Below are 14,824 nucleotides of genomic sequence, written 5' to 3'. Positions count from 1 at the left end.
TTTTTTTTTTTTCCAAACAGCAGTTAGAATTCACATACTTTCAGATGGTATCTGGGAGCCTATGACAGGAGGCCAAAGCCCTAGGTGGACGACTAGCTGACCCACCGCGTACCCTCACCTCAGTACACACAAGCCAGAGGCCACCATTCTAGCACTGGATCCAGCTGCTTCTTTTCCTTACCAAAGAAAAAAGCCTTAGGTTTCTCTTGTAGGTGTCTTGGCCTGGAGTCCCTATATCCCAAATGCTTCTTAAGTTTATAACCAAAACCAAACCCGTTGTCGTCGAGTCGAGTCCACCTCATAGCAACGCTGTAGGACAGAGTAGAACTGCCCCATAGTGTTTCCAAGGAGTGGCTGGTGGACTTGAACTGCTGACCTTTTGGTTAGCAGCTGTAGCTCTTAACCACTGTGACACCAGGGCTCCCTGACAAAACTATTTTAATAATTACTACTCTATGCCAGGAAACCCTGGTGGAGTAATGGTTAAGAGCTACGGCTACTAACCAAAAGGCTGGCAGTTCATATCCACCAAGCACTCCTTGGAAACTCTATGGGGCAGTTTTACTCTGTCCTATAGGGTAGCTGTAAGTTGGAATCAACTCGTAGGCAGTGGGTTTGGTACAGGTTACTCTACGCTGACTCATACCTTACAGGATACAGTAAAACTGCCCCATGGAGTTTCCAAGAAGCGGCTGGTGGATTCAAACTGCCGACTTTTTAGTTTGCAGCTGAATGCTTAACCACTGTGCCACGAAGGCTCTGCCAAACATTTTACTCTAGTGTAAAATAACCCCGTGAAATAGGTGTTCATCATTCCAATTTACAAATGAGGAAACTGAGGCTTAGTGAGGTTAAAACACTCGCCTAAAACCCCAAAGTTGGCAAAGCAGGTGGAAATCGCCATGAAAATCCAGTTTGTTTAATTTCAAAACACTGAGCCCCAACTGTATGCCAGGCACTCGGCACCACCCAGCTGCGAAAGTCTGATCACACACTTTGTAATAATCCCAAGGAAGAGGGGAGCTCACAGCACAGCACTTACAGGTAAGAGAATCATTCTGCCAACGAACAAGGTCAGGGGAAAACAGACCTAGGATCTAGGGAGCTTAGCCTTACCCAAAGGACAAGACGGAACAGGCTTGAGAAACCTGGAAAAGCAGCGCAACCAATGAAGGCAAGGCTGCCGACCCATCAGGAGGCACACTTTAAGCTGTTCTCTCAATCATGCCAGTGTGTGTGTTCTCGGGAAGTCCCCACACATCACTAAGCCAGTCAACTCTGGTTGGGGCTCAGTAGTACCAGCTGTGGCCAAAGGAACGACAATCCCCACCAACTCTGGATGAGTGATTTTGGACTATATTAAGGAATGAATTGTGTCCCCAAAATGAGAGGTTGAAGTCCTAACCCCTGGACCTGTGAGTATGACTTTGGGAGTAGGGTGGACCCTAATTCTAATCCCTTCTGAGTGGTGTCTCACAATGGGGAGAAGAGACAGGGACACAGATTGACATTCAAGGAGAAGCCACCATGTGAGGATCTGTCTACAAGCAAAAGAATGCCAAGGAATACCAGGAGCTCCCAGAAGCTGAAGGAGACAAGGAAAGATCTTCCCCTAAAGCTGACGGAGAGAGAACACAGTACTGTCAATGCTCTGAATTTAGACTTCCAGCCTCCAGAACTGTGAGGAAGAGACATTTCTGTCTTTGAAAGCCATCTACTTTGTGGTGTTTAGTTATGGTGATCTAAGGAAGCTAAGACTGCTTCTAAGGAGGCCAGTGAGGACTGGGCAAATATTTATGGCACCTCCCTGCTAAGGGGGCTCCTCACTTCTACAAAGACCAAACAGCAGAAGAGGGAAGGGGCGGGAAGGGTAACCAGGATAGCGTATTTGCTTGGTGAGTGAGGTCCCCTGGGTTTCACAGTCACAGCCCATGAGGAGAAAAATCTCCCAAAAGGCACAAGATGTAACTCCACTGCCTGGAAATGAGGCTGGACAGAATCTTAGGGAAGGACTGTGGGAAGAAAGCGCCAGAAAGCCCAGGGAGGAATGGGCTGGGTGACCTGTGGGTCTTTGTCTTCTCCAGTTTCTCTGATAGGAAGGAATGATAAGGCAGCAGCTGGAAAGTTCAGGGACAGCAGGTTTGAGGAAAGCAACACACAGGAATGCTTTAGTCTCTCTGGGATCTCAGCTGTTTCCCATTCTGGATATGTTTCCTGTCAGGGAAAGGTTTTCTTCTGGCAGGCACGCCCAGCCCGGCTAGCGGGGAAGAGTTCCTGTGGGGACAAGTCCTCGCAGCTCTGGCACAAGCTGAGGGACCACACTGCTGGACACAGGGCAGGTGCAGTAAGTCAGAGATGTTGGCGGCACTTTCACTTGATCCCCCATCTGTCTCTCCTGCCCCTCATTCACTCTTTCCAGCCTCTGGCCTTCCATCTGGCTATAGCCATGGGGACTCTGCAGCCCCATTAATGTCAAAATCCTAAGGGTCTGAACTATCAAAGCCTTGTGGGTCAATTGGCTTAGTCCTGGGCTTCCTCCTCCTTGTTGAAAAATTCAGATGTTTCTTCAAAGGTGCAGGGGAAGCATTAACCACTCCCAACCTTTTTAGCTAATAATTACTAACTCCTTACTATGTGCCAGAGCCCTGGTGGCACAGTGGTTAAGAGCTCTGCTGCTAACCAAGAGGTCGGCAGTTTGAATCCATCCGTCGCTCCTTGGAAATCCTATGGGGCAGTTCCCCTCTGTCCTATAGGGTCGCTATGAGTCAGAATCGACTCAACGGCAAGGGGTTTACTATGCGCCAGGCACTCTTTCAGGTGTTTTATACAAGGGATTAGTAGGCCCATTTTACAGATGAGGAAATGGAAGCCAGAGAGGTTAAGGAACTTGCTCAATCAAGGCCACAAAGCTAGCAGATGGCAGAGCCCATGTTTGACCAGGCAGTTCCAGAGCCTGGACTTTCAACCCCCTGGTCACTGTCCCGGGCTCAGAAAGGAAAACCAGTGCATTAAAGCTTCCCTGAAGGACTCAAATCAGCACAGGCCATGCCTCACAGAACAGTTAGGGAAACAGCCTGGGGCAGTGTTTCCCAACCTGGAGACAGAAAGGACGTGCTCATGGGAGGCTAGGCTGTGTGCACACGGCCTGGTCTGTCTGCTCCCCTTGACCCCTGTGAGGGTTGAGCCAGATGCACCCTGACGAGCAGAAAGGCTGACAAAATAGGGCACATTCAGGGGTGGTTTCTCCTCTCAGCCCGAAGTTCACGGAGCTGCAGGCGTAGTGAAAGGTCAACGTCAGAGGACTAATAGTTTCATTTACGTGTGGAAACAATTTAAAGCCTCAGGCTGAAGAGCCCAAAGACAACCTCTGCAGTCCTGGAGCTGTGGGTCTTCCAGTCACAAGCCCCAGCTCTGGAGGAAGACAATACACCTTTGGGAAAGCCAGGCCTGAAGGACAAGGAGACCAGGGGTGAAGAGCTGATTTGATCTGGGATTTACAGAACAAATGGGCCAGAATCTCCTGACGCTTTTCCTGAAGCCTCCCTGACCTTTGGGAGGCTGGCCAGCACGGTCAGGTGCTGAAACTGTCTCCCATGGGTCTCAGAGGTTGTTTGCAGGTCCCCTTACAGGACCAAACATCATTACAGCATTGGCTACTGCCTTCTTAACAGGAGGCAGAAAACAAGAACTAAGAAATGAGGAGGTTTTCCTTCTATGTGAGTGCCAAATGTACCTGGGAGATCTCCCAGGCATCGTGTGCTCACCTGATCGCACATGCCGACTTCCTCCGCTCCCCAAAGACACTCCCTCTTGGGACCTATGCACGTTAATACATCCTGTACCAAACCAAAAGTTTCTGTCTTCTTTAACTCAGTATTCCTTACAGGGCGTGGTTAGGGCTACAGGAGATGCTTCATGAAATCCGTTCGTGAAATTTTTAATTAATTCATTTTATTTTAAAATCCAGTTCTTATACGCTGCATACTGCTACTGAGTAAAACGCCTGAGTATGGTGGTGAGGGGGCAGCTCCGCAGCTAAGGCAATCCACACACTACTCCCAGGCCCATCTAGCCCTTTCTGAGCTCTCTCCCCAGCTTGCCTCTGTTTTTTCCCATGGTTCATTTCTGTATTTATTTTAGGTTTAACCTTTCAAAATTTTCCAGTGTGTCACAAGGGACCTCCCAAGGGGCATGTCTGGCCCTCGGAAGTCTGTGCTATGATTTTTAAATACTTTTGTTTCCTTTCTGCTGGGTGTTTTCCAGATTGCACATATAGGTGATATGTTCTGATCATAAGCTGTATAGCAGCCCTGTGAGAATTCTGAAAGAATTGCTGTTACTCAAGGTAAATGATGCCTCTGAGGAAGAAAGAGGTAACCAGGACCCCTTCTCTCTTGGTCCTACTTACCTGCAAGAGTTTCTGGCCCAGCAGTGTGATTCCGACTGGTGGAAGGTAAATGTGTTTCTCGAATGTGGCAAGGAGGGGGCATTTTATTGACTTTCTCTCTCGGCAAGGAGACTAGGAGCAAAAACAAACCCAGGCTTAAAAAGCTGAGATGTGTGAATATGAGGTGCTGGGAACAGCTGCATGTTCTCTTCAGAGTATAACCTTCCTGAAAGCAATATTAAAACCTTTCTCTCCTCTTCACATGGACTTACATAACATACTTAATAAATTTCAAGCAACCAACGACCTTGAAAGTAAACAGGATGATCACAGCTAACCAGGTTAACAGTCTTCTTAGAAATCAGATGTTTGCTGCACTGAGTTGCTCTGTCATTTCTAAAAATAATAAGGCCATTCTTGAGGCTCACAGTCCTATTATCTTATCCAATAATTTTTAATAAAGTGGGATTTGATAGCAAATAAGCACCTTCAATTTAGAGCTGGGAAAACTGAGGGGATACCAGACCAGAGATTGAAGCTGGGGCAGAACTGGAAATGTGACTTAACTATCCCCCCTTTCAATGACATTTTCTGTCTCCTGGGTCCTCCTTCCTCCAGATCATAATGGACCGACTGGAAAACATATCCATTTGTTTCAAATAGCTAGATACACCATCCCTACTGAAGTGAGCTGTCCCGGCAGATGTGACCTATGGACGCTGGAATGAGAATCTTCTTTGAATATGCAGCTCTTGGTGATTCAGGAGCCGAAGAAGACACGAGCAGCAGCAACGAGGACTTGGCTCTGGTGTCAACTCTCCCAGAGTGCTCTTTCTGAGTCCTTCTCCCATATGAAATATACTTAGTGTCATGGGCCCTAGCTCTCCCCACAATCTCAGCAGAGGTAACACCTTAGTTCCAAAATTGCATTGCTATGAAAACAAAACGCTGCAGTCTATTGGAGATCATTTTCATTCTCATTAAAATTTTTATTGAAATCTCTCAAATGTTGCCAAGAAATAGTTTTTGCAAAAGGGGGTAGGGGAGGGGATAGCTAAACAAGTACATTCAACAAGGGAGCTCCCTCTGCTGGTCTGCAGGAGGTTGATATGTTACAAACACATTCCCAGAGACAAATCTAATTTGCTGGAGAAGTGGACAAAAGACAGGTGTGTTGGGCTTTGCCTCAGGAGAGAAACACTAGAAGAAAAAAAAAATCCATGTCTCAAAACAGAGCACAACATTGCTAAGAAAAGCAAAATTATTTAGAAGCTTCTCCAAAGACATAAGATTTCCGAAACAAAAACTGAATTTATCCACTACAGGGAGCTGCTCCACTCTGCCTTCCCACTCTGCTCTACCTCCAATTACTATAATCCTCTTAGGCCCTTTGGGTGAAGATTAAGTGCTGTTTCCCTTGTCTTTGCCTTCAAGGCTCTTCTTATGGGCTTCTCATCTAGTTAGAGAAGAAAGATCCAAGGAGTCACTGGAATGAAGTCTTTCCAAAGAGTCATCAAAGAATAAAGTCTTTGGTTAGTCAGTCCCGCAGAGTGGAAAGGGCAAGGCCTGCGAGTCAGGTGACTCTTTCCTTCTTCCCAGGTCTGCTTCCTCATCTGTAAAGTGGGTCAGACCAGCTGATATGGAAAACTGCTAGCAGTTCATGCTACGACTCTCATACTGGACAGATAAATTTAAATAACTGTATTTGCTCTTGTGTCTTTAGGATATAAAACCCAAGATCACACAGGGAATCCTCCAAGTGAGAAGAGAGGCTGAGCACATGTATCTCACTTGTATCAGATGAGAGCTCCACCAAATCTAGAACAGATGTGGCAAAGCCAAGTGGATTCCAGGTTGGGAAGACCTCAAAATCAAAGCAGAACTCACGGGGGAGGGGCCCACCATGGGCAACGCATCCCATTAACTCAAACGGTTGAGTCCGTCTAATCTTGGCATTGTTTCTCCCCATCCTTCCTCACAATGGAAAGGCTTTCTGATTTCCTAGATTCTGTAGGACCTTCTCCTGCCATATCCCCAGAATTATGCCTGATCGCATGCATGACATGACTGAAGCAAGGGCTAATCACCCAGATGTCATGTCTAAAAGCCACAGTTCCTGGATCCTACTGGCCATCGCCAACTCTTGATTATCCAGGGTAATGGTGAAAGGCTTTGTTGCTGATTAACCAAAGCCATGGATAGTTAAAAGCCTATGCAAACTTGGCACGGCTTCATAGTATTTATTACAATTTGCCTTAATTGCCAATTGATCGGTATTATACAGGTAGTCCCCGACTTACGACGTATTCGAGTTGTGACGAGCTGCACCTACGACCGTCCCTTTTGGGGGTACATCTTATCATTAGTAATATGTTGCAGTGCGTAATTTGCTGATTTTATTATTCTCAGATATTCACTTTTAGATGTTCAATTTTATGATTTACTTTTCAAAACACTGCTGGATTTATAAAGATACTGATAATAAGAGGCAATAATAATGAAAATTAAAAAAAAAAAGTATCCGACTTACGTCAGTACTGATTTATGAAGGAGTTGTCTGAACGGAACCCTGCCGTAAGTTGGGGACTACCTGCGTACACTTTACGAAGAAAGAAAACTGGGCGGTTTAGCAAGAGAAGTGGAAGAGAGACACATTATTCACAGAGAAAAAAGGGGGTGGGGTGGGGGGCGAACAGAAAAGACTCTTAGTTATACCAGGTGATCTACAAAGTCACCTCTGGCCCAGAATAGACATACCGATAACTCAGCAGATGATTTCCAGATTTCTTTTTCACCCTTTCCCCCTCGCCTGCTATCTGCCATTGCAAGGGTTACCAAACAGTACAATGGACAAAAGGTAGAAGGAAAAGCAAAAGGCACAGCTCATCTAGAAACTGGGTTATCAGTCGCAGAATAATCCAGGGGTAACTTAGGTATGGCCACTTTAATTCTTCTCTGTGCCAAGTATTCTAACGATCACCATCAACAGTCTTCTTCACAAAGGTACTACTTTCTACCTCCTTCTCCCAACACGAAGGGTAATCCCTACTGGGGCCCAAGGCACCAAGGCCATCTCTTGGACTCTGCTTGCCTTCACTGCGCTGGGGGAGCCAGGTCGTCGATGCACAAAGCATTGACAACTCAGTTGAAAGGGAATGGAAGGATGTTCAGCCCACAACGCTCCGGACCCCAGCGGCTTTTGAGAGCTCTCACTGGGGGCTGTTCTGTCCACAGGTGTGTTGCTCAGCGTACTGTGTTTTGTACAACATAAAAGAGTTTTAAGTCAGAAGGAAGAGTTTTCTGGGAAGCTGTTTATTTCATTCAGCCTTGTAAATAAACACAAAACAAAACAAACACGAAAGCCCACTTGTCCAGCCCAACAATTTTTTGAAAACCAGGCTTTCCTGCTTAGAGGTGTTACACACACAGTAAAACAAATGAAATCTGTATTCTTTCTATCTTCCTTGGTACTGAACATCACTCTTTGCAGGACAAAGAATGAGTGGTTCTTTCCAAAGTTTAATCCTAACATTGATCACTACTATTTACACAAAGAGCAAAGCTAAGAGAAACATTTTCTCTGGGGGGAGAGAAAGGGTTAGTAGGTAGACAGTACACTTTGTGGACAAACCAGGGAGTTTGTTTATAAAACTCGGGCTATTCTTATCTAAGAAAGAAAGCCAGTCAGAACAGTGATCTCTACCTTCACCTGTAATTACGTTCTAGACACTATATTGTACCTCCTTTACTGCAGAGTTTCCTAAAAATGGAAAGACAGTCACCACCCTTAATCTTCTCCATAACGTATATAAGGTATCATATAGTCTTCCTCCTGGAAGCTACAAACTTTCCCCTTTGGTCACTAGATTCTCATGGAACACGAGAGCAGAAATCTTTCAATACACAGAAACACACACAGACACTCATGACTCTTGCTGCGATGCACGCCTCCCCTGCACCCTTCCACACTGCACGGCACACATGTCTGCGCTCTGGTGACGCCTTCTGGCTAGCTGGAGCTGGGGAGGGAGCCTGGTCCCAGTCCCTCGTATGTGATATGAGGGTGAGATCATTAAGGAAGAGAGAGGTGTCGATTGGGGCAAACATCAGGCAGTGGGTGATATCATTGCTGTCAGACGGTCCTCCTAAGTCCTGGAGGAGTGTCAGCTTGATTTAGAGGGGATCATTAATCTCTTGAAGGTGGATCTGTTAGCTGGATAGGTGTTAGTTGTATGGTGTGCTCTGGGGAACCAGGTTTGAAAGGACTGGTGGTGGAGTGAGTGAAGTTGTGGCCGATGGGTATAAATTACCTGGGCATGCAGTGAAGCGGGATAGGTGAAAGCAGGAGGAGGTAGAGCAGGCGCTAACTCCGCTGGGTACAGAGGGTACGGGGCCCACACTTCAGGGCTACTGGGGTAAAGTGCAGGCACTGTGAGCTCATCTGCAAGAAAAGAATAAGGGAGAGTTAGTGGTTACCAGACAGCCGGTTTCAATTCAGAAAACAAAACACCAATAACCCCAAGCCCCAATCAATCTCAGAAGTCAAATTACTCTCCTTCTTTTAATAACCTGTTGGCTGTGGTCCCCCAAACTCTAAGTAAGGGAACAGTAAATACAACATAGAAAAGCAACAAGCATCCACCGCTGCCTGCCTCGCCTGCTGAGATTTCTGGCCCACGCTCCACCTTGGACACTCGGATGTTTTTCGAACTGTAGCTGGGGGAAACGGAGAACCACGGGGATTTCCTGCACAAAACGGCAAATGCGGCCCCCACAAAGAGAAGACCAAAGAGGAAGAACCGGTAGGAGACGCTCCACAAGAACCCACTTCAGATCCGTTGGGAGAATAATGGCTTACTGGTAGGACCCTGACAGACCAGGAGAACTCTAAGACTTTTTGGTTTATCAGCATAATCACTACTGACAAATAAATCATGATCATCAAACTTTTTCCATTTAACCCTCAGAAACACACGGCCCAACACGGTTTTGCATCATAGGGCATTTTAGATATTAAAAATTCAGACAACGGGAGAAAAACACCTTGGGTATCCTGGTTAAAGTTAAGCTCCACAAAGATGCAAACAAAAATGTTTTCAGTTGCTGCTGACACTGACTGTATTTTTTAGAAGGAAAAAAGGGAGCCACGTAGCCAACTGTCTGGCCTACATGTTCCTCAGGCGGCTCTGATTCCGTTCAGGTCAAGCTGCAGTTTGCCAGATTGAAGGGTGAGTGCCTGGGCCTCAGAGTGTATCAGGAAGCAATCCATTAAAAGTAAGAGCAAACACATGACAGAGCTTCTCAGCAGAGGCAAAAATAGCATCAGTCAATAGTTACGAATCTGGACCCCGTGAAGCAGCAACCTCGGTATGTGCTTTTATCACCTGTCAAAATCTGAAATCAAGGAGGTGCGGGATGCTACCCAGGATGCTACCCCTTCCTGAGGGAGTCAGGAAAAGGTGACTCGATAAAGCCATTAGTGACGCTGCCATTCAGGACTGTCCAGAAGAGATCAAGAGTACATGTGACCAAGGTCAACAGAATCTCTTCACACCTTCCCCACCACCAAAGAAGCCATTCCAGGCCAGGAATGAGAGCCCAGCAAGGCAGAACCCAGGTCTTGCCCTGACCCCCAAAAAGCTGGCTCTGGGCTGGGATTTCAGTACGGGAAGCAGGCTAGCTGAGCCTGTGGGCACGTGCGAATGTGGTGTACGAGGCGGGGTGAGGCTTTTCGCAGCCAGCCTACACGGCAAGCACTGCTGACAGGATATGGCTGATGACTGTCCATTCAGAGGGCAGACTGTGCTCACCTCCAAACAGAAAGACCATCCCAGAAATGTGGCTTAATACACTGTGGCTGGCTGTCCTTGCCTCCCTCCTTCTCTCAACAAGGCAGTTGAAATTCCCACCCCAGAACTTGGTGAGGGGAATACTGACTGCTTGTGTATCTAAGCTGCAGAGGAAAACAGCAGCATCATGAACGTCTTTTGAAATGACCAGGTCCACATGACCTACTGAAGTTCAAGGGTATGTAGGTGTTTGTGGCCCCAAGCTTAGGAAAGCGCTCGCGGAGGGCTTGCGAGAAGGCTTACCAGGCCCTTGTGTTTCCTGTCACAATGAGACCATATGATTTCTATTAGAGCAGCTTTTGTGGGAGCCCAGCTATGGAAACTAACTGCTGGAAGAACCAATGCCTCAGATTTTAAACAAACAACCATTCTCAGGAACTGCATGCTATTATTGTTGTTGTTGTTATTTTAGCTACTATGCTATTTTAAGACATTCTGAGTCTTTTAAAAAAAACTCAAGAGAGTCCCAAGATCCAGCATGCTAATGTTTTGTCCATGCTTGCCCAGCCTGCTGTGGCAGCAGGAAGACTATGAATGCCATCACAGGGATGTGCTTGGCCTGCCGCCTTTCAGTGTCTGTGGTCAGTCGTCCCTCGTCATTCTCCTGCCTGACAGGAACACGCAAACTGGGGGGGCTTTTACCTAATCAACAGGCGTTTCCTTTAGAAGGCTTTAACAATGAAATGAATATAGTGTAGGTGTTAAAACGAAACAACACAGAGATATCTGGTCTTGAAGAGAGAAATAACGGAGGTAAGGTGAAGTCAGGCTTCAATGGCAGGCTAACAGATTATGATTCCCGGTCATTTCCACACTTAACATTGGGTTTATAATGATGCTCAGAGTCAATTCACGGATTAATTTTTGACTAAAACCTAGCCTGGCAGAATCGAGGATAGGTATCTGAATCCCCTGCACCCAAAGCGGTTGAGCAGTAGTGGAGACAGGCAGTCAAGCAAAGGCCTAAGAGAAATTATGGTGAACTTACACTCCATCGACCCCTTAATACTTGATTACCTCCCCATCTTCCCTTTGTGGAAGAGTCTAGAATTACTGTAAGCCTCAAGAGACACAGCACGTAGTAGGTTGGCCAGGAGGAGGATGAGTGTGTTAATATGGTGAAAGGTCACTGGGGATTTTTCTTTCGGAGAGAACAGGGAGAGGCAGGCAGTGAGGGTGAGTTCAAATAACTAACTTTCGAGAGCTGGCTAGTGAGAGCCCAGCAAGGCAGGACCCAGGTCTTGCTCATGTCTGCGCCCTGGGCCAGCTGTGAGCCTGCCATTAGTGTCCAGTAATGCTTGTTGAATTGGATCATATCTGATGAGAAAACTTCTAAAAGCTGTTCAAAGTTATACCATTATTTTCTTTGTTAAAGAAACTTAGGGAAAATCCTTAAGTTCTAGATCTAAAATTTCCCAATCTTTGCTGTATTTGTTGTGCACGCGCTCGCGCGCACGCACACACACAATTTGCTCAAAAGGAGGCTCAAACTAGAGGAAATGTCACAAACCAGCGACTTTCAAAGTTAAAATAAAAGCAGTGGAAGCCTTTCTTCAAATTAATTTTCCTCAGAAACTCCTGTTAATAAACATGTAGCTGTTTTGATTGAATTGGTGGTGGTGGTGGTAGGGGCAGCTGGAATCTCCCAACCCCTGCGGTAGTCCCTGAGATACACTGGGGTTCCAGAGAACACAGTTTGAAAACGGCTCTTACAGCTGCTCTCCGGAACCAGTTTTAAAAGTAGGCTCCTCTTCAAAGTCTCTTTAAGTTTGAGGAAGGGAGGGTTGACAGTGGCCAGAGCAGCAGGGAAGAAAGAAACAAAGAACAATGGAACAACTCGGATGGAACAAAACAGGCTCTCTGGACAGACATGGACTTCAGTGCAAAAAAGTTACCTTGGAATGCAGACGGAGTCCCTGAGTGACCCTCACAATAAAGGGCTTGTCTTAGTTATCTAAGTGCTGCTATAACAGAAATACCACAGGTGGATGGCTTTAACAAACAGAAATTTATTCTCTCACAGTCTAGTAGGCTGGAAGTCCAAAGTCAGGGCGCCAACTCTAGGAGAAGGCTTTCTCTCTCTGTTGGTTCTGGGGGAAGGTCCTCGTCATCAATCTTCCCCTGGTCTAGGAGCTTCTCAGCACAGGGACCCCAGCTCTGCTTTCTTGGTGGTAGGAGGTTCCCCCGTCTCTGTTCGCTTCTCTCTTTTATATCTCAAAAGAGACTGACTTAAGACACAGCCTAATCTTGTAGACTGAGTCCTGCCTCATTAACATAACTGCCTCTAATCCTGCCTCATTAACACCATAAATCACCAAAAAAAAAAAAAAAAACCCCAGACCTGTTGCCATTGAGTTGATTCTGACTCCTAGTGACCCTATAGGATTGACAACCCATAGGAAAATCACATCAGATCACAAAGTGGTGGACAATCACACAATACTGGGAATCATGGCCACAATTCAATCCTTAACAGGGCTGTACGCAGAAAAAACTGACCCAGCAAATGTAACAGGTGACATAATAAAAAGACTGTAAATGAACTGGGTGGAGCTAATCACTCCTTCTTCCATGCTCCTGTAGCCCTTAGCACTGTCATTTCAGTCAGTGCTTCTCAAAGTGGGGTACCCCAACCAGAAGCATCACCCTGCAGAGCTTGGCTCCATCCCAGACAGACCTACAGAATCAGAAACTCCGCTGGTGTGGTCCAGTTGACTGTGTTTTAAACAAGCCCTCCAGCTGACTCTTGTGTACTCTCAAGTCTGAGAACCACTGCTGTGCAGTTATTTTATCTTCTTGTATTTCTCTCCTACTGTATCATCACCCCCTTGAGCAAAGTGTTGGTGCCCTGGTGGTGCAGTGGTTAAAAGCTTGGCTGCTAACCAAAAGGCTGGCAGTTTGAATCCACCAGCTGCTCCCTGGAAACCCTATCGGGCAGTTCTCCTCTGTCCCGTAGGGTGGCTATGAGTCGGAATCAACTCGACAGCAACAGGTTTGGTTTTTTGGTGTGAGCGAAGTGTTTTGCTTCCAAAGAGCTCAGCATAGTACTAGTTACACAGCAGTTTGTTAAATGAATGAATGAATGACACACTCCAGGAGAGAAAAAATGCAACCGAAAGCAATGATTCTAGACTTGTTTTGTGAGAGAAACTAGGAAAGCCAAAGCAGACCCAGCCTGACATCTCCTGCCTGGCTCAGAGTAATGTTTACCTGTCCTTACAGTTATGAGTCAGAGGCCGAGGGAGAGCAGTCTGACCAGGTGAGGATCATATGTGCAGTAAAAGCAGCCTCACAGTCACCAACATTTCAGTATGAGGCTGAGGACACTCCTAAAACCCGCACATGCTCCTTCGATGGAAGAGGGTATGAGTCAGAATGAGCTATTTGCATTTGTGGACTCTTTTTGGTTGGTTTTTCCACAGAACAAGTCCCTCAGAGGGGCTACCCAAATGAAGGAGGTGGCAGTGGCAGGGGAGCAGTATGGTTCTGATAGGTCTCACCTTCCCAAGTCATTGACCCTTCTGCTCAAACGTAATAGGATGAGAAGGCTGGAAAAAAAGAAGAAACATTTTGCTGCCCAAGGCCCATGGGGATGAACTGGAGTTCAGGGGAGGGGTGAGATTCTTCTGGACAAAAGAGGCTCTTGACCACCCAGAGTCAGCAGTGTCCCAGTGAGCAGACAGGCAGATCAGGAGGCCAGGGCTGTTTTGTCCAGCCTAATCCAACCTTCCTGACAGGATGGATAAATCCTTTCCTGTTGCACTAGATCTACCTACATGCTTTCTGCCTTTGCACCTTCTGATGATAATGTTGTTTAGGGCTCTCAATGTACATCTGAATATGCCTTTTTCTTAGCATGAGAATATACACCAGAAGAGCTCATATTGGATCCGCAACAATGAAAGACTCTCCCAAACTCCAACCTCCAATGAGCTTGAAAAGAAAGCGCCGACGTGTCCTTGAGGAAAGTCCAAAGAGCTCAGGAAGACCATCTATCCTGCCTTTCCATGCTGTATGAGAAAAACGAAGGGGAAACGTCCAGTCCAAGGTCACACCAAGACAGAGATAAAGCCGAATATGACTCTTACATTCAGTCACAAACCTCTAAGAATAATTGAGAAAGAAGAACAGAGTCAAAGACCAGATCCAAGAACTTTAAACCAGTCTTTATGTCGCCTCTCGGATACTCCTATATTTAGAAATATTCCATGGCAACTTCATATTCAACATGTCCAAAACTAAACACACTCCCTCCAACTGCCCGTCCCTCCTTGGTTCCAGATTTCAGTAAAAGACGCTACTCAGCTGTCCAAGCCAGAGACCTGGTAGTCACCCAATTCCCCTCCACATTCAATCTCTCACCAAGGTCCTGGTAAATCTATCCACCATCCACTATAATTTAACCGCCACTACTAGATTGCTGAAAAGGCCTCCTAGTAGTTGTCCTTGGCCGCCACACTGCAGCTAGGATGACTTTTTTTTTTTTTTTTCAGCATATGGAAAGTAGCTTTTTTTTTTAAAAAAAAAATTGTACTTCAGGTGAAGGCTTACAGAACAAATAGTTTCTCATGAAACAGTAGTACACATA

At 46.2% G+C, this 14,824-nt stretch overlaps 1 protein-coding gene across 2 annotated transcripts in view; it reads right to left on the bottom strand.

Moving 5' to 3' along the window:
- Window positions 1-14,824, bottom strand: part of RBPMS (RNA binding protein, mRNA processing factor) — a 206,485-nt gene that overhangs the window by 25,267 nt on the left and 166,394 nt on the right. The window contains exons 6-7 of one of the 2 annotated variants that reach the window (XM_004383382.2): window positions 8,698-8,828; window positions 5,349-5,587 (exon numbers count right to left, since the gene is read on the bottom strand). In XM_004383382.2, coding sequence (XP_004383439.1) covers window positions 5,456-5,587; window positions 8,698-8,828 — 263 coding nt within the window. In that variant the 3' untranslated portion in view covers window positions 5,349-5,455. Of the gene's footprint in view, window positions 1-5,348; window positions 5,588-8,697; window positions 8,829-14,824 lie in introns of those variants that run through there. The other variant, XM_004383383.2, reaches the window with a different exon arrangement.

Source organism: Trichechus manatus, unplaced genomic scaffold (assembly GCF_000243295.1).
Source record: "Trichechus manatus latirostris isolate Lorelei unplaced genomic scaffold, TriManLat1.0 scaffold00109, whole genome shotgun sequence".
In the NCBI taxonomy this organism is placed as follows: Eukaryota; Metazoa; Chordata; class Mammalia; order Sirenia; family Trichechidae; genus Trichechus; species Trichechus manatus.
The sequence above is the reverse complement of the archived record's forward strand: the minus strand, read 5'-3'. Positions and strand labels throughout refer to the sequence as shown.